The sequence below is a fragment of the Zootoca vivipara genome, chromosome 12 (genome assembly GCF_965207765.1).
Source record: "Zootoca vivipara chromosome 12, rZooViv2.hap1.1, whole genome shotgun sequence".
Lineage (NCBI taxonomy): Eukaryota > Metazoa > Chordata > Lepidosauria > Squamata > Lacertidae > Zootoca > Zootoca vivipara.
The window spans coordinates 27164391-27183447 of record NC_142595.1 but is presented as its reverse complement, the minus strand read 5'-3'; the positions used below and the strand labels follow the sequence as shown (position 1 = coordinate 27183447).

General features: G+C 45.3%; 1 protein-coding gene across 1 annotated transcript; it reads left to right on the top strand.

Annotated features, from left to right (window-relative positions):
* Positions 1-403: 403 nt before the first annotated feature.
* Positions 404-18941, top strand: LOC118095057 (uncharacterized). The gene is made up of 3 exons (XM_035135944.3): positions 404-632; positions 17200-17305; positions 18771-18941. Exons 1-3 carry the CDS (start codon positions 529-531, stop codon positions 18783-18785), a joined length of 225 nt encoding a protein of 74 aa, XP_034991835.1. The 5' UTR covers positions 404-528; the 3' UTR covers positions 18786-18941.
* Positions 18942-19057: the final 116 nt, after the last annotated feature.

Below are 19057 nucleotides of genomic sequence, written 5' to 3'. Positions count from 1 at the left end.
CCTATTGATCCCGGCCCACTGAATAGATTCCAAGGCCCTCTGAGGTCACGGCTGGTTTGGCTGGCCACAGATCTCATCGAGCTTCACACCTTCTGTGGCCAATTATCCTTAAGTTGCGTGGGCAGCGAGAACGGTGCCCGTCAGTTGTCACTCCCTGCTGCGGCTGATCTCCTTGGCCCGGACTCTGCGGCCACCTTCCAGGTCAGAGTCCACCATTCACCGAGAGAGGCGATTTGATTCCTGTTCCTCGCTTGCCCCCAGCCCTGTTGCAGGAAGGGAGGGTGCTCTGTCCCAGCTAAGCCTCTCTGCGAATTAAAAAACCTCAGCGGCTGCAGCCTATCTCAAATACCCAAGAAGACACACACACACACACACACACACACACACACACACAAAATACACGCCCAGCTATCTGTCTATCCTGCATGACTGGGCAGGGCTCCGGCTGCCTCCAGCCAGAGGAATCGTCAGCACCGCTCCTCTCGATCAGTGCAGAAGACACAGGCACGCACAACCAGGAGACCCAGCATGTCAGAGAGCCACAGCGATGCCACGGCAGAGGGACAGGGCGCCCCTGAGCCCACCACGGAAGAGCCACCCTGCGCTGAGCTGAAAGCTGCTTCTGAGAAATGGTAAGGGGACCGAGGGGTGAAGTGGGCAGTGAACAGCCCCCAAGGGCAGGTACATGTCAGCTTCAAAAGCCCCGCCGGGAAGGTGAGGAAGGTCGTTGTGGAGTGTGGCGCACTCATGCACTGAAGGGATGTGGTTGGTGGGTCGCTGAAGGCAAGAGGGGGGAGACACCCCCCTCCCGCTGACTCCCACCTGTCTTTCCAAGGGAAGCTGTACTAGGGTGATTCTAGGTCAGATGAGTGACAGGGCGGGTTGGATGCCCGGAGGCAAAAGCTTGGGAAGAGTAACGAAGGGATACAAGCGACCTCTGCTGAATCAAGGAAGGGAGCACGCTTAGAGTCCAAAGGCATGTGTGTTGGGAAACTGGCCTAGCAGAAAATTGTTAAGAGGCCCCCCGCTGTTCGCACACATGCCTAGAGGGAGGCAGCTACCCCATATTCTGGCACCTGATGCGGAAAATGCAAATGGCGTCCTTGCCTCATTGGCTGCAAATGATCAAGCAAGGTTCGTTTTTTTAAAAGGATGACTGCCAGTGTGCCACCATTTCATCAAGATAGCCAAAATCTGCCACCAGAGGCAGCTGCATCACTCGGCTTCAAAGAAAGGCCAGCCCTGAGCAAGCCAGGCTTATGTCTGGTCGTGGCATAGTTTGTGGCCGAAACCACAGAGCTGTGTATAAAGATTGGTTGGCTCTGAGGACTGTGTCCTCTACCCACTTGGTTCGACATCTAATCGCCTGGCTTCACCTCTGGTTCTGGTCAGCTTCCGCTTCAATGGGATTTCCTAAACCACGTTAATTGCTTCTCGGGCTTTTGGCTAAGATCAAGTGTAGCGTAGCTAACAGGCAGGTGCGTTTTTCGAGAGCTTCATTTGTTAGCTCAAAGCTGAGCACTCTGCAAAACCTCGCCTCCTCAGCTAAATCACTAGCATAAAACCTTTGCAAGACCTGAGCTGCTGGTTAAGCTATGGTAGCTCGGAGCTCCTGGAAAAAAAGAGAATGCAATACCTTAGGCTTTCTGCTGCCAGCGAGCTATAACCACATGCAAATATATGGAGCAGAGTAGGGAAGAAAACCAAACAAACTTAAAATCTATTCTTCAGAAGAACGGCTGCAGGGAATGGAAGTGACTGCTCAGGGATTACCAGTTAATGCCGCATGCGAATATGAGAGTAACCCCATACCATTTTCAAAGACAAATGTCATACCCCTAGAGGGTAAGGTCTATAACAAATGTTCAGAAATGCCACCCTCACACACAAGATCCCTATGCCTACCCTTAAAATAAGTCTATTGACAGTAAATCCCATAACATGGTTCATGTACCAAACATATCTAAGAAACCACTACCCTCTGAACTCATGAATATCCAAAAGTTTCTTTTGTAACCCTGTTACCTGTGCCAGGTAAAAACCCTAAAAACCCATGTTTCCAAACACACCACTCAGACGAAAATGCATGCTGGGATAAGAACCAGGTTGCAAACCAGCGCCCTCTAGTGGCAGCTACACTGGTACTGCACCTATAAAAACTTCCCTCTCAAATCGGGAGCCGATTTGTTCCACAACTAAGCCATTCGGGAACCAAGGTGCCACTGTATATCTATCTAGAAAGAAAGCTTGAGATTCAGTAGAGGTTGCCCATTAGAGCAAGTGGGGCATTGCCCAACGAACCTCAGCCACACCCAACCTGCCTGCCTTTTTACTTATAACCAGTCCAGGTGTCACTGGTCAGCAGTCAACATTTGGAGACAGTCATGTACGCTTCTAGTGCTACCGTGTTTCTCCAAAAATAAGACACAGTCTTATATTTATATTTCCTCAAAAGAAAACACGGTGGCTTATTTTCAGGGGATGTTTTAATTTTTTTAATTAACTATGGTACAGTTTAACCTACAAGGTTAAACTGCCTATCACTATGGCTTATTTTCGGGGTATGGCTTATTTTCGGAGAAACACGGTAGGAGGATGTGTCCCTGTTTACCATCTAGAATTTAGCACAAGAGGGGGGGGAAACAGAGCAAGAAGGGAGGGAAATGGAGGCAGGGGGATATAAAGTGCTTTTTAAACATTATGCTGGTCATGTGGAGCAGTGAACTAAGAGATGTGAAAGCCCAGGGAAAAGATGTGATTTTTACTTTTCCTGTGGGTTTTTTCCCATTTCCCCACCTTCTTCTGGGTTTTCCTTCCAGTTTTTTTCCGAACCGTCGCCTCTGGACCTACATTTGATTTAAATCGGAGATAAGCCCATTGCCTGTTTGGAAGGGGTTACACTCCTTCTAAAAGGAGCAGGGACACATTTTGGGGAGATTCCTTGATCTCTCTCTGTCACTAGAGGTCCAAGTCTGTGGCAATGAGTGCTTCTTACCAAGTCCTGCTGGTTTGCCTCTTCTGTTTTTAACTGATCAGCATTTACTGATTTTTAATGGTGTTTCTGTAGGCGCCTTTTATTGATTTTATTCTTATACTAGTGTAATTCACCCGTCATACCGCCTTGATTTTATTTATTTTTTTAATGAAAGTGTAAATTCTAAATATGTAAACAAACAAACAAATGGGGCATGGACTCCTCTAATAAAACAGCCAACTTTTCAGGTAAGGGTCATTTCACACTTACATTGTGTACACTATTTAGCACAGCTGTGAAGAAATAGCACAACACATCATCATAATCATGCAGACGAATAAGGCAATGTCTTTTACTAGGCCGACGTCAGCTTTCAAGTTACACAGATCTCTCTCTATCAGCTTGAAAATGTTCATCGGCACAAAAACACCACACCCAAAAGCTTGCAAACACCAACAGATATTGGCTGAATAAGACAGTGGAATACCCTTCCTGCATTTCCTAGGGCCAAGTCACATATTACGATTTCTTTAAGAGAGAGAGAAAAGATGTGAACCTAAAAGTTTATTTTAAGTGTATACTTAAAAATATAATGAATGAGTAAAAGAAAGCCACGTGTCGTATCAGTCTCACAGCAGCTAATTGAGTATGGTCTGGTGGAGGACCAAAGTGTAGCATTTGTCCTGTGGTTCAAGTCCCAGACTGGCTTGGACCAGTCTTGGAGCCTCAGTTTCCTATCTGTGAAATGGGAGTAACTTTATGCAGGGGGTTGTGAGGAGGCAGGTAGAAGATTGTACAGTATTTGCAGGGTGCTATTGGGGGGGTGGAGAATTGATGGAGAGGAAATGACAGCTCTGCATTTCTTCTGCCGTTCTTTCCAGTGATACTATTCAGACCCTGAGCCTCCTGAGCCTCAATTAACTCAAGCAGCTAAAGCTCAGCTAGAAGGATTAGAGGGTAAGGAGTAAATCCTCCTATTGGGCCAGGGGCCAGGGTGATTCTGTGACGGATGCATTTGGCCCCACAAAGCTCCCCACAGAAACTATCGCTCTGACCCATTCCTGGTCACGGGATTTTGCCAAATGCATCATATTTTTAAAATACAGGGCTCCAACTGAGCCTATCCTTTAATTTATTTTGCACACACACACGTGATAAAAGATTCAAAAAACATCTGCACAATATACAGTGGTACCTGGGTTTCCTAGTGTAATCCATTCCGGAAGACCGTTTGACTTCCGAAGTGTTTGAAAACCGAGGCACAAAGGGCGGTCCGCCAGTTCAATAGAGACAATTGTGAAAAACAACAGATATGCAGAGCTGAAGCCATTTTACTTCCGAGGCACGTTCAAAAACGGAAGCATTTACTTCCAGGTTTTCGGTGTTCAAAAACCGAAACATTCGGCAATGGAGACACCCAAAAACCGAGGTGCCACTGGTATATAAAACAATAATCAATATAACACAGATTTAATCAGCAAATGTTTAAAACGACTATGGGTAACTAAAGTACCGTATGTGTCTGGATACGTTTGCTGAACCAAAATAAGGCTTTGGCAAGTGTCTAAAACAGTATAGCAATCTTGAGAACTGTTGTGCATTAAAGGAGCTGGAAACTGTAGCTTTGAAGGGGTAAACTAGAGTCTGTAGGATTCTTTGGAGAAAGCAATGTGCTTTCTAAATGTATGGTGTGGGTAAGTAAATTTACCTTTGTAAGTTCACACTCTAGCTTCAGGACACCTTTAAAGCCCCTTTGAAACACATTTTCCCCCCTCAAAGTATTCTGGGCACTGTAGTTTAGCCCTTACACAATTGCAATTCCTGGCAACGCTTAACAAACTACAATACCCAGAATTACAGTCATACCTCATGATATGTCCGCTTCATGTTGCGTCTTTTCAGGTTACGGACGCGCCGAACCCGGAATTCCCGGAACGGGTTACTTCTGGGTTCAGCACATCTGTAACCTGCGCGCATGCGCAGAAGCGCTAAATCGTGCTTTGCGCAGAAGCGCCACATTGCATCACGCGTATGCGCAGATGCGGCACTTCATGTTGCGGCCTTTTCATGTTGCGAATGGGCCACCGGAACAGATCCCTTTCACAACATGAGGTACCACTGTATGTGAATGAACAAAAGTGCTTCAAATGTGCTTCAAAAGGTATACCGTGTAAGCAGCCTTATTTATTGGGTTAGATCAGTGGTTTTAGGAATGGGAAGACAAAAGTTTTACCTGTATTTTTCCACCACAGTAGTTGGAGGGAGTCGTAACCGGGGGAAGGGTTAAGCATACACATGGCCTCCTCACCTCTGCTCTGGCTAAATTTCAGCTAGAAACCATAGATAAGGGAGAGGCAGCAGATTATGTTTAGAAATCTTCCACATAGTCTCACTTATTCTCAGCTCTGGTTCCAAATGTACCCAGAAGACCTACTTCTTGCTCAGTAAATAATCTTGGACAATTTGTTTGTTTGTTTGTTTGTTTGTTTGCATGTTTTCTGTATTTTGATGCTATCTTTCAGAGCGACAGCCACAATCAAACTGTGTAGACACATTGTTGGCTTAGAACATGGCAAGGTTGTTTTTTTATCAATTCAGGTCAAAGCTGGTTTGGGATAAATATATCAAAATGCAGCATTTCATAAGACATGATAGGATAGATATGGATTGTGACTAATGCCCTGTCTTTGGTGGGAGGTCACTGGATGGAGAGTAAATTGGAGTGTGTACATAGCTTCAGTTTCTTAAAAATCTTGACCAAAGAATTCCCCAATGCTTTCCAATACCAATTTAGCTCTGCATCCATGGACATACTTATGGTATATATCACATAAATGTCTCTTGCAGAATGCCAGCAATTATAATCCAGTGAGGAATGCTGAGAATTCGGCTAGATATAGGGTTGCCATGTGTCTGGAATTTCCCGGACATATCCAGAATACTGCAATTGGAAGCAGTGACTGGGCGGAAATCGATTTAAAAAAATGTCCAGGAAAATCCGGATGTATGGCAACCCATGTTGGCAATGTTGGTTTTTTGGCTATTTCCCCTAAAAATAGCTTTAAAACTGCATTTTATATGGGGGGGGGTTGGTGAAATCACCAAACTTTGGCAAAAAAAAACCCAAACCCTTTTCTGTCCAGATTTTCACTGTTTAAAATATGGCAACCCTACTAGATATCTGTAGCCTTTCAGTCTCTGCACCCCTTTGTAATTTTGGAGATATTCTCTCCTTTCCTTAAGCACCTCTCCCCTCACCACTATCCTACTGTCCCCTGCTTTTTCTTTTGTGACATCACTGTGATTTTATAATCTCTCTCTCTCTCTCTCTCTCTCTCTCTCTCTCTCTCTCTCACACACACACACACACACACACACACACACTTGTTTCCGTCTGCCAGGCTAATCCTAAAATGCCTGCAGAGGGGATTTTCTTTTGGAAGATGATAGTTTGGATTTACCAGAAATAATACACTATCAAGCTCACCCCCCCTTTTTTAATGACCAGGTGGCTTGAGCTAAAAAAGACTTCGCAAAGATGAGCTGTGCAGGGCACGTGCTGCCCTCTAGAGGCAGGGCAGATACCCAATGAAAACAGTCATTTTGCACATACATACATACATACATTCCAGAGCAACGCCACCGTACTTCAAGCAAAAAAAAGTGCTAGTATTGTAATACTGCATGCATATAACAAATATACACCATTACCGTATTGTTTATTATTTTAAGATATTTTTCTTTTACTGCTTTTCTAAAGCAAAATGCCTGAGGCAACTTACAAACCAAAAGCAATAAAATACGGCTTCATGTATTTCTCATTCTTGATGGAACAATTTTCTTTGGTGAGAAAAATTGTGGTCCCCTATATCCAGTTCTTTTGGATATAGCTATCTGGCATAGCCTTGCCTTCTTAAATACTTTCTTGGTGGGTTACTTTGGTCTTTGTCCCCTCAGCGACCCACACTCAGCTAGTTATCACCAGGCAGGCCTCACTTGTTAACTTAGGGTTCAGGGTGCAGCACAGTGTAACTTCCTAAACCTCAATTAAATTCTAGCTTTTGTTGGACCCAGGAATTCGGGGCGTCTCGCACCCCACATCATAGCGCAGATGGGGGCCTTTGCGTAACTATTTTGTTATACTTTTTCAGGGTACCTTGTAGGTATAGGTTAGGGTTGCCATATTTCAACAAGGATACCCCAAAAATTGTTGAACTTTTTTTTAAAGAAACCCTCAGTTTTTTAGCTTCTTCTCTTTTTTTACAAAAAATACCCCAAAAAAACATGGTTGGGTTTTTTTATTGACTTGTCTAAGATCCAGGACAAAGCACCACCTTTCAGAAAAGACCCTCCTGGACGTCAATTCCGCCTTTGAAATCCCGGTAATGTCTGGGAAAATAAGGGTACATGGCAGCCCTAGCATAGGTGTGTTTTATGTGTGTGCTTTCATGGTTTTCAGATTAGTCGCTCTGACTGGTTTATGCTTGGACAGGAAAAGTGGGGTGCATTTCATGTAAACAAATCTGTGAATTAAAAATGTCGCAACACACTCCGATCGACCCCAGCGGCTCTGATCTGCCTGTTGGCACTAATGCAGGATGACAAGAACGCCCTGTGACTTGCCATCTGCCAGGCTGTGTTGGGGATGGGGAAATAGCTGTCGTTAATGAGGCCGCAGGGATTTTTGATCAGCAGGGGACAATCAATTACATAACTGGACTCGAGGGGGGGGGGCTTTATTGAGGGGAAAGGAGACATGGCACACTTGCCAAGGTCAGCAAAGGGGCAGGACAAGGAATGGCAGCATATGTCTCTAAATATCAGTCTTGCAGGCTTTCCATAGGCATCTGGGCTGGCCACTGTGAGAGCAGTAAGCTGGTCTAGATGAGCCATGGGCTTGATCCAGCAGGACTCTTCGTACGTACAAGTCATAACTCACATCCAATGCGTGCTCAGATACCTAGAGAAGTTGCGGGGTCCCCGTCATCGAACCTTGTCGAGGAAAACCAGAGCAGTGGTGTGTCCAATTACAAATTGCCAAGACAGAGGAAACAGGTTTATATAACACACACACATAGCTCAATGTATATCTGCCGGTGTAAAATTTAGAAATAATATAGTAATTCAAACAGAAATGCAATATATGTCACCAGTGCTATTTTCTTAGGAAAAGAGGTGCCGGAACTCACCATGAACACCTCCTCCCTTGTTCTCTTATTATGGCAATGGCACCCACCTGAAAGGTGCTGGAACTGAGTTTCAGCAAGTTCCAGCAGAAAAAAAGGTTTGTGGCAAGAGGCCTTTCAAATAGACTGAGGGTTGACCTCTGTAAAGTAGGACGCATGGCCTGGCCTAGCGAGCAACCTGTCTCAAGCTGTGGGCCTAGAGCAGCTGTGGTCAAGAGAAAGAGGGCACTGTATAAATATCAGTGTTTGTTATTGTGATGTTGGTGCCGACAAGGCTGACGGATCTTGACTATACAGTCGTACCTTGGAAGTCGAACGAAATCCGTTCTGGAAGTCCATTTGACTTCCAAAATGTTCGGAAACCAAAGCGCTGCTTCTGATTGGCTGCAGGAAGCTCCTGCAATCAATCAGAAGCCACGGAAGCTCCATTGGTCAATCGGGTTCCAAAGAACGTTCGTAAACCGAAACACTCACTTCCAGGATTGCGGCGTTCAGGAGCCAAAACGTCTGAGTACCGAGACATTTGGTGTCCAAGGTACGACTGTATTGGCTTGGGGAAGTCCTATCAACTTGATCTACCCTACAGATGGATTGAAGCGTAGCTTTTGCTGACTAAAAGGCAAAAGAGAACCTAAAAATGCATTTCTTTTCAGTACTCAAATTTAGGATTTTTGATGATGGTGGTGATAATAGTTCAGTCCTTAATAATAAAAAATAATCTCATTTGAAATAAAGTTGAGATCTTACTACTTAAAATCTCCTTGTAGGGAGAACTTTATGATTGGCTTCTGAGATTTGGGTTTAAGTTTATCTGTTATGGTGAGGGGGAGACAGGAAAGATCTCTGATCGCTGTGCAGGATTTGAGCCAAATTCAATCCAAGTTGAATGAGATTTAAAAAACGAGTTGGAGGGGACCAAAAGAACATATAACAAATATCTTACTTCTGACATATTAGGATTGCAGTGTTGAAAAATGCAGGTGCTGAATCTTTTAAATCTATGAACACTTAAAATTGTGTACCAAGAAAGAAATTGCAAGGAAGGAAGGAAAAAAGAAAGAAAGAAAGAAAGAAAGAAAGAAAGAAAGAAAGAAAGAAAGAAAGAAAGAAAGAAAGAAAGAAAGAAAGAAAGAAAGAAATTGCAAAGAAGGAAGGAAGGAAGGAAGGAAGGAAGGAAGGAAGGAAGGAAGGAAGGAAGGAAGGAAGGAAGGAAGGAAGGAAGGAAGGAAGGAAGGAAGGAAGGAAAAAAGAAAGAAAGAAAGAAAGAAAGAAAGAAAGAAAGAAAGAAAGAAAGAAAGAAAGAAAGAAAGAAAGAAAGAAAGAAAGAAAGAAAGAAAGAGGAAGGGAGGAAGGAAGGAAGGAAGGAAGGAAGGAGGGAGGGAGGAAGGAAGGAAGGAAGGAAGGAGGGAGGGAGGGAGGGAGGGAGGGACTCTGCACTGTATGTTTGCATGCTCAATCCTGTTAACTTGTGGGCCTGATGGGAGACGACAGGCAAAGGCAGCCGGTCAGATCCTCCTATCTCTACACAGCAAACGTCTCCAATGGCTGGCACCTGCACAACCACGTGGATCCCATCTAATCCACTGCCAGCAGCACATCCCTGACCCACATTGGGCTCTTCCTGCTGCGTTTCCCTGGCAACAGGCCCTGCGTGGAACTGTGGGAATGGTGTGATGGTCTATGATAACTCCCTGTGTGCCAGCACACTGCTCAGCAAGGGAAGCTTTCCCCCCATCTCCTTATCGGAAGAAGAGTCAGTGGTTTGCTGCCTGCTAATGCCACTGTTCAATGAACAGAGCCAGGTATCTGGCAGAAGTGGGGCAGACGGCGGGGAGGGGGTAGATTCTGCTGAATGTTTCACCAACCATCCTACAAGTTGTTCTGCATCTTTCGGCACTCTTAAATACGCCAAGCGCTTCAAAGTAGCTTCTAAGTCAGGCATCCCCAAACTGCGGCCCTCCAGATGTTTTGGCCTACAACTCCCATGATCCCTAGCTAACAGGACCAGTGGGCAGGGAAGATGGGAATTGTAGTCCAAAACATCTGGAGGGCCAAAGTCTGGGGAGGCCTGTTCTAAGTTTTCCCTCGCCCACCATTTCCTGCCAAAACACAAAGGGGGCCAGGCGGTGGATCTAACCAGCACATATGGGGCAACACACCCACCATTTTCTACAGTAACTCCAGAAGGTCCAAAATGGAGAAGGATGTTATGGCATGGCAAGCAGAGAGGCAGGGAGCAGGGGAGGCACTGACTCAGCACAGGCTTCATTAGCACCAAACAGAGCGGACAGCCATGCGGCAATAATGTGGCTTGTCTAGCCCCGCACAAGTAACCCTTTCCTTGCCGTACTGTCCCTGTACACAGTTCCGCTCACCCAATTTAAAAATAAGAAAGAAAGCTCCTTCGTCCGAATGAAACACACACAAAATCGACCGTTGTTAGTTCCATGCAATTTGAACCAGGAAGGACTGACAAAAATCGGAGGTTAGAGGAAAAAATACACTTGGCCATTCCTTGTTAGCATATGCCACGTCTATGCTAGCCTCAACGTAATGGGATAAATAGAATGTGAAGCGTTTCGTGTGTGCTGTTAAGGCCTGCAAAGCATTCTCCTGCAGTCTATCTAAAACCGCTGTGTAGGAGCTGCCAGGCAATGCATCAAACCAAACTGATGTAGAAAGTGTTTGGGAGGCAAGTCAAGGTGGGCAGAAGATAGAAAACCTTGACCTAACAAGGGGCTAAAAGTCCTCAAGGGGCTCTTAGAATCAATGGTATATCTCCTTTGTTTTTTGTTTTGTTTTGTTTTTTAAATAATTTTTATTTGGTTTTACAAATTTAGTCACATTCAAAATCACAAATAGTAAAAATTACACAAGATTCTTCCAAATCTGTAGACTTCCCTCGTCCCCTCCATGGGTTCTTTAGTTGACTTTAGTTAACCGAATATTATAAATCACTCTAGCTTTTAAATTCTCCATTGAAATTCTCCATAATATAAATTTCCCCCATTCTTTGTTGAAGTTTTGATCCTCCTGGTTTATGATTTTCCCAGTCATTTCTGCCATCTCTGCATAGTCCAACAGCTGATTCTGCTATTCCCCTCTGGTAGGGACCTTGTCGTCTTTCCAACTCTGGGAAACCAACATCCTTGCAGCTGTTGTTGCAGTCATAAACAGTCTTTTCTGATCCTTCAGTATCTCTGCACCTAATGGTATATCATGCGAAAGGCTGGACTAGATGAATCCCAAACCGGAATTAAGATTGCCAGAAGAAATATCAACAACCTCAGATATGCAGATGACACAACCTTGATGGCAGAAAGTGAGGAGGAATTAAAGAACCTTTTAATGAGGGTGAAAGAGGAGAGCGCAAAATATGGTCTGAAGCTCAACATCAAAAAAACCAAGATCATGGCCACTGGTCCCATCACCTCCTGGCAAATAGAAGGGGAAGAAATGGAGGCAGTGAGAGATTTTACTTTCTTGGGCTCCTTGATCACTGCAGATGGTGACAGCAGTCACGAAATTAAAAGACGCCTGCTTCTTGGGAGAAAAGCAATGACAAACCTAGACAGCATCTTAAAAAGCAGAGACATCACCTTGCCGACAAAGGTCCGTATAGTTAAAGCTATGGTTTTCCCAGTAGTGATGTATGGAAGTGAGAGCTGGACCATAAAGAAGGCTGATCGCCAAAGAATTGATGCTTTTGAATTATGGTGCTGGAGGAGTCTCTTGAGAGTCTCATGGACTGCAAGAAGATCAAACCTATCCATTCTGAAGGAAATCAGCCCTGAGTGCTCACTGGAAGGACAGATCCTGAAGAGAGATCCTCATGAGAAGAGAAGACTCCCTGGAAAAGACCCTGAGGTTGGGAAAGATGGAGGGCACTAGGAGAACGGGACGACAGAGGACAAGATGGTTGGACAGTGTTCTCGAAGCTACGAACATGAGTTTGACCAAACTGCGGGAGGCAGTGGAAGACAGGAGTGCCTGGCGTGCTCTGGTCCATGGGGTCACGAAGAGTCGGACACGACTAAACGACTAAACAACAATGGTATATCTCTTTTGTGCTTGCATAAATAGCTTACCCCAGAGTATGGCTTATGGAATGCAGGAAATAATTAACTCCACCCAAATAATTAACTCCATTTTGCATCCAGCTCGGCACCTTCAAGCCACCATTTTGCACCTGTCTCTGACTGGTGGACCTCACAGTAATAAATAATAATAAGTACTTGTACCCCGCCCATCTGATTGGGTCGCCCCAACCACTCTGGAAGTTCCTGCAAACCTGACGTCTGCCTGCACCTGATATGAGCTACATACACAGGGATGAGCATAGCTGGATTAACCCCACCTTCTTTAGAAACACAGGCCAAGGAGATAACATCCGAGAATGGTCCATCCCCACTGGCTTCCAACAAAGGGACAAAGCTGCTGCCCTGAGGCTCTTTTTGTCTGGAATGTGCTCAGCTGTGGCGGACAGGAAAGGGGCCCAAGTGAGGAGGAATTTGAGCAGCTGAACCAGGCAGGGAGAGGCAGAAACAGCAGTGCAGACTACTCTGATCGCGGTGAGATCCCTCTCCTACCAGGTCACAAAGGGCTGGATGCCCTCCATGCCAAGAGAGACAAGTTACCATGGAGGTGCATCATGGTTTCATTGTTAGCACAATAGTTCACTTTATATTCTCAGTTCATGAGGTCGGGGTGTTCTTCATTTGCCTTTTATGAAAACCCCTCAAACTTTCAGACCCTCCAAGTGTCTCTATTTTCTGGGGACGTCCCTGATTTAGAGACGCCATCCTGGTTTCTGATTTGATCCTGGAATGTCCCGCTTTTCCTTTTAGGATGTCCCTATTTTCATTGGAGAAATGTTGGAGGGTAAGGAGTTATTTGACTCCCAGGCTGTCTGAAGGCAATCCTGTACAGTGGTACCTCGGTTTAAATACACAATTGGTTCCAGAAGTCTGTACTTAACCTGAAGCATACTTAACCTGAAGCGAACTTTCCCATTGAAAGTAATGGAAAGTGGATTAATCTGTTCCAGATGGTCCGCAGAGTACTTAAACTGAAGCGTACTTAACCCGAAGTGTATGAGTGTAATTGGTTCTGGAAGTCCATACTTAACCTGAAGCGAACTTTCCCATTGAAAGTAATGGAAAGTGGATTAATCCGTTCCAGACGGGACCGCGGAGTACATAAACTGAAAGTACTCAAACCGAAGCGTACTTAAACCGAGGTATGACTGTATAGGGAAGTTTTTAATGTTTAATGTTTTATTGTGTTTTTATATATGTTGGAAGCCGCCCAGAGTGGCTGGGGCAACTCAGAAAGATGTGTGGGGTATAAATAGTAAACTTATCATTATGGAATGGGACATCCCGATTTTCATCAGAGAAATGTTGGAGAGTATGCATTTTAGTACTGAGAAGCCCCACTGAAGTTAAAGGGCCTTACTTACACCCAAGTGTACATCAGGATTGACCATAATTGACTTTTTGCTGCATGGTGACCCTTCTCTCTAACGCTAGTTCTGTGGAGACTCAGTGGATTCAGCTGTGAAGGGAAGGCAGACCTCAAAATCTGCAGAAGTTCAACAATCCTTAGAGGTGGGGGAAGCCCTAAGGAGGACAAAAATTCTAGAAAAGTGGTGCAGTTCAGGAATTCAGAGGAAACTGAGCTGATTAGTAAAGTTAGCATTGTTGATACGTTTCATGTGGTGTAGGTGGAATGGTTTATTACAGCGGTGGCCAACTCCCAAGAGACTGCGATCTACTCACAGAGTTAAAAACTGGCAGTGATCTACCCCCTTTTTTGGAGTTCAGGTCAAAGTTGCTGAGCTTTTTTTAGGAAGGAGGGAGGCCATGGGGGGTTTCAGGTCAAAGTTGTTGAGTTTTTTCAGGGAGGAGGTAAAACGTTGAGCTTTTTTTTTTATGGGAGCCACAGTTGTTCAGCTTCTTTGTGGGGAGCCAATGATCTACCAGTGATCTACCACAGACATCCAGTGATCTACCGGTAGATCACAATCTACCTGTTGGACATGCCTGGTTTATTGAATGAGTGGACTTTAAACCAGTTAGGCTTGCCGAAAGGCCGCAGGAGTCAAAGGAAGAGAACTCAGTAATAACCGGACATTCAAGTACTGTATCTTATTTTGGAACTTAAAGGAAATCTGTCGTTTTGACGATGCTGGTGAAAATATTCCTGGATAAGGTCTGAAACTTATAATAAAAGTAATAGTTCATTGTTAAAGTATGCTAGTCCCTTTCTTTGTTAACTGTGATACAGCCCCCTCCCCCCACCCCGGATTTACGCAGGCGTTGCATTTTGGGTTATCACACATGATGGTCTAGTGTGCATAAGCCCCTGTTCTGACACCTTTTGCAGCCACTTCTGGGTCACTGTGATGCACACGTGCGCAATCAGTTGGACGCACATAAATTGGTTGTACGTAAGCCAATCGGAAATCTCTACAAATATACATTCGTGTTGTAAATTAGGTTCTTTCCAAGAGAACCTCCCTGCCTTTGAGGCCAGGAATAATCCTTAACATTTCAGCAGATCTTTTTCCATTGGAAAAAAAACCCTCATAAATATAACTTCGGTTAAGTTTCTTTATGGAGAGGCACAACTATTTTAATAATCTTTTTTTAAAAAAAAAAAAGCTTTTGAAAAAACGTTTTTTAATCACTGTGCAACTGCATTGTGTTTTTATCTGTGTTATACACTCTCGTCTCTTGCCATTATGGAAAAATTATTTGGTCATTTGAAGCAAGTGTTCTTATAAAGACCTTCCCTCGAGTCTTTTTGATTCAAAAATGTTCTGTAAGTGTCAATTCTGCCAGAACCCAGTGAAGCTCAGGGCAGGTCTACTTCCTCCATATCATATCTTGCATCGTCTAGTTACACCCAGGCTCTTTCTCGCAAGCGGCTTACCTTGCATGCTGCTTTCTTAGGGTCACTAGTTCAGAGGCATCAAGAACAAACCACCTGTGGGTGGGGCCGCCCTCAAAAGCCCAGACTACGTGAGCTAAAAGATGTAAGCTTGATGTACTTATGTACTTACGAGATCGTGTGTGTGTGAACTTCAAGCTCCAGCTACTACAACTGAAATACTACAGCAGCTAAGGCGAAGAAAGGGAAACTAGCCTTTGCTAATCGCTTTAGCTCCAAAAGGTACTGAACTGACCTAGGTCTCTAAAATTCCCAATTGGTGCCATGGAGAGCTCCACCAAACTTGCAATTCTTCTCCCTGCTTTACCTGCTAAGTTTCTGTGAAAGTACTGGGACAGGGGCCAGGGCAAACAGGCAGCAATTCTCACTTGGAATTTAATGAGAGCTGGCTCTGAATAGATCTGCAGGCTCCAGCCTGACCTTTCTCTATGCTTATCTCAGGAGCGACCCTCCCTCTGCCAGCTTTGCTGCTATCTCTGGCCCGCAGGCCTAACCGCCAGCACTTGGGTCTCTTGGTTGGCTGGTGGTAGGTAGCATCTGCAAGCAGTTTGCAGCCTTTCGAGAATGAGCCTGTTCCAGGCTACCACCTTTCAATCTGCAATGGCTTACTATGCTTCCATTAACAACGGCATGGTACTTTTTTTAATAAAAGGGAAAGAGAAAATATGTGACACCTTCCCCAGCATTGCACTGTTAGAAAAGAGTTCCGGCGCCTTATTTTGGCCAGCCATCCAAATGATCAAAACACAGACTTAGTAGGAAAAACAGAGACATGGACGACTTTAGCAAGGTCAGCAAGCATCAAGCAGGCGAGTCTCACCTGGCTATAGGTGGCCCTCTGCTACCACCTAGTGGCCATTCCATCTAATGTTAATTGACACAAGGCACAAAATATGCTCCATTCTGAAGGAAATCAGCCCCGAGTGCTCACTGGAAGGACAGATCCTAAAGCTCAGGCTACAATACTTTGGGCATCTCATGAGAAGAGAAGACTCCCTGGAAAAGACCCTGATGCTGGGAAAGATTGAGGGCACAAGGAGAAGGGGACGACAGAGGATGAGATGTTTGGACAGTGTTCTTGAAGCTACGAACATGAGTTTGACCAAAACTGTCTTTGGGAGGCAGTGTAAGACAGGAGTGCCTGGCGTGTTCTGGTCCATGGGGTCACGAAGAGTTGGACACGACTAAACAACAACAAAATATGCAAGGTGAAAGTTACAAGTGAGGGGAAGGTGCTGTTGCTGCTCATCGAAAGCACTCAGATTATAATGGTAGCAAGGAAAAAGTCCTGAATTCCTCATGATCTTTATTTTTAAAAATCTTCACTCCTCATCTATAGCCCAATTTGCTGATTGCATGAGGAAATGTTTATTGGCTTTCTCTTCAGACACCCAAGACCTTGTTATGGCAAAATGATGGTTGTTTCTTTTTTAGCGCTTTTCATGAGAAATCACTTTGTTTTGCCCTTAGAACCTTGCGGAGCTCCTCTAGATGACCTTATTGAACACGCACAAAGCTTACACAGGTTAGAACATGCCCAGTCATTCTTAAGCACTACTTCCGATTTGGTTACAGGGAGATTTACATGACAAGCATCCATCCCGTTTTTTGCTTGCTGCACGTTTATAGTCAACTTCCTGTTAACCATTCATTTGCCCATCACTATCCCAACCACAAGAAGACTGATGTTTAAGTGGAGTTGTTGCACTAGGGGCAAGAGAGTGCTTTAATCCACTTTAATTGCACGAACCCAAATTTCTAGCATGTTTAAATGCACTTTGTTAAGCTAAATTCCTTCCATCACGTTCCACTGGGTGGGGTGCTTCCCGTATGAGCTGCCAGGTTATGGTTTTTGAGGGTGCAAAAGTCTGCCTTGGATCTATCTAGATAATAGGCTCACAAGCACATTATGGGGTAGTCTCGCAAACCTAGGATAAAAAAGGGTTGCCAAAGCACATCATCTAGGCACTGAACCATTCCAAGCTGCTGCAAGTTTGCATGCTTGTTTGGGGGGTTTTGCAAGTCAAAATCTTTACAGGGCAGGAAATGTAAAGGCTCTTCACTGTTTCCATTTACCTTTTGCAGCATTAAAGAAAAGGGAGGAGAGGCATGCAAGGAGCTGCTGGAGGCATACCACTCGTGTCTGCGGGCACTGGGCACGGCCCACCAAGATCTAGAAGCCAACCCCTTGGTAAGATATTGTCCTATACAGCGCACACAGTTGAAATGAAGGGGTGTGCTGAATTCAAAAGGTATAGTGACAGGGGGCCAGTCCACTGTCCCTCAGATCTTGCGGGGGGGCGAACTATATTTTGAAGGGGGGAAAGAACCAATTCCTATGCCCCACAAATAACCCAGAGATGCATTTGAAATAAAAGGACACATTCTACTCATGTAAAAACACGCTGATTCCCGGACCGTCCGTGGGCCGGATTTAGAAGGCGATTGGGCCAGATCTGGCGCCCGGGCCTTAGTTTGCCAACCCATGACCTAGGCAACCCAATCGCCTTCTCAATCTGGCCCACGGACGGTCCGGGAATCAGCGTGTTTTTACATGAGTAGAATGTGTCCTTTTATTTCAAATGCATCTCTGGGTTATTTGTGGGGCCCGCCTGGTGTTTTTACATGAGTAGAATGTGTGCTTTTATCTAAAATGCATCTCTGGGTTATTTGTGGGGTATAGGAACTCATTCATTTTTTTCACCAAAATATAGTCCGGCCCACCACATGGTCTGAGGGATGGTGGACCGGCCCATGGCTGAAAAAGGTTGATGACCCCTGACCTAGGCTCTCCGCTCCTAGATCTCTTTCAAAAGTGGCCCTTCTGGGACATGTGGACCAGGGATAATATGGCATACATGAGAGGCAGTATGAGGAATGGAGAAGAATAACATATCAGCCCACTCTGGAGACTAGTAGTGACACACACACACACACACACACACACACACACCCTAAAGGGTGCCTGGGCATTTAACACAGGAGCCCCAGCTGGCAAAACCTTTAGCACATAAAAGCTTTTCACCCCAAGATGACGAGATGGGAGAAGCTCCATGTGCTGGATTTCTGCTAGTCAGAGGAGCCTTGCCAAACAAGAGCGAGCAGCCATAGATCTAAATATAGGGGGAGGCTTGCAGTCAGCAATACTAAGGTAAAGGTAAAAGTTCAGGACCCCTGGGCAGTTAAATCCAGTCAAACTTGATTGTGGGGTTGCTGCGCTCATCTCGCTTCAGGCCGAGGAAGCCGACGTTTGTCTGCAGACAGCTTTCTGGGTCATGTGGCCAGCATGACTAAACCGCTTCTGGCGCAAGGGATGGAAGCCAGAGCGCACGGAAACGCCATTTCCCTTCCCGCTGCAGTGGTACCTATTTATCTACTTGCCCTAGTATGTTAGGTTGGCAGGAGCAGGGACATCAACGGGAGCTCACCCCATTGCATTGATCTGAGCCGCCAACCTTCCAATCAGCAAACCCAAGAGGCTCAGTGGTTTAGACCACAGTGCGGCCTTGCTGTATCCGTGCTTCACAGAAATTGTGAAAGGTATAGAATAGATAGGGGCTGGGGGGAAAAGAGAGAAGCTGAAAACTGTAATGCAGAGGGGAGGAATGCGCCTAGCTGTATCATCACCCTGTGGCTTCCCTTCCTTATTCTTACAGCCGCCAAGTCACTGAGGGACCTGCTTGACTGAGTCTTCCGGCTCCCAAAACTCCATGGCACTCAAGAAGCAAAATTCCAGGGTGGGGACTGTGCAGGGATGGAGGCGACGCTCCTGGGAGCCGCTGGAACAAGGGCTCCCAAGTGCAATAAAGCCCTTTTATTTTACACAGGCTGGGCCTGCATTAGTTACCGAGTCGTTGCTCTTTAATCCACCCACATCAGGGTGCTCCTGGCCCACCTTGAAATCCCCCAGGTGGTTGTTGACCCTACCTTTGCTGTATCTGCT

Coding starts and splice junctions, on each gene's coding strand:
- LOC118095057 (XM_035135944.3), top strand. CDS start 529: ATGTCAGAGAGCCACAGCGATGCCACGGCAGAGGGACAGGGCGCCCCT. Junction 633..17,199: donor AAAGCTGCTTCTGAGAAATG/GTAAGGGGACCG, acceptor TACCTTTTGCAG/CATTAAAGAAAAGGGAGGAG.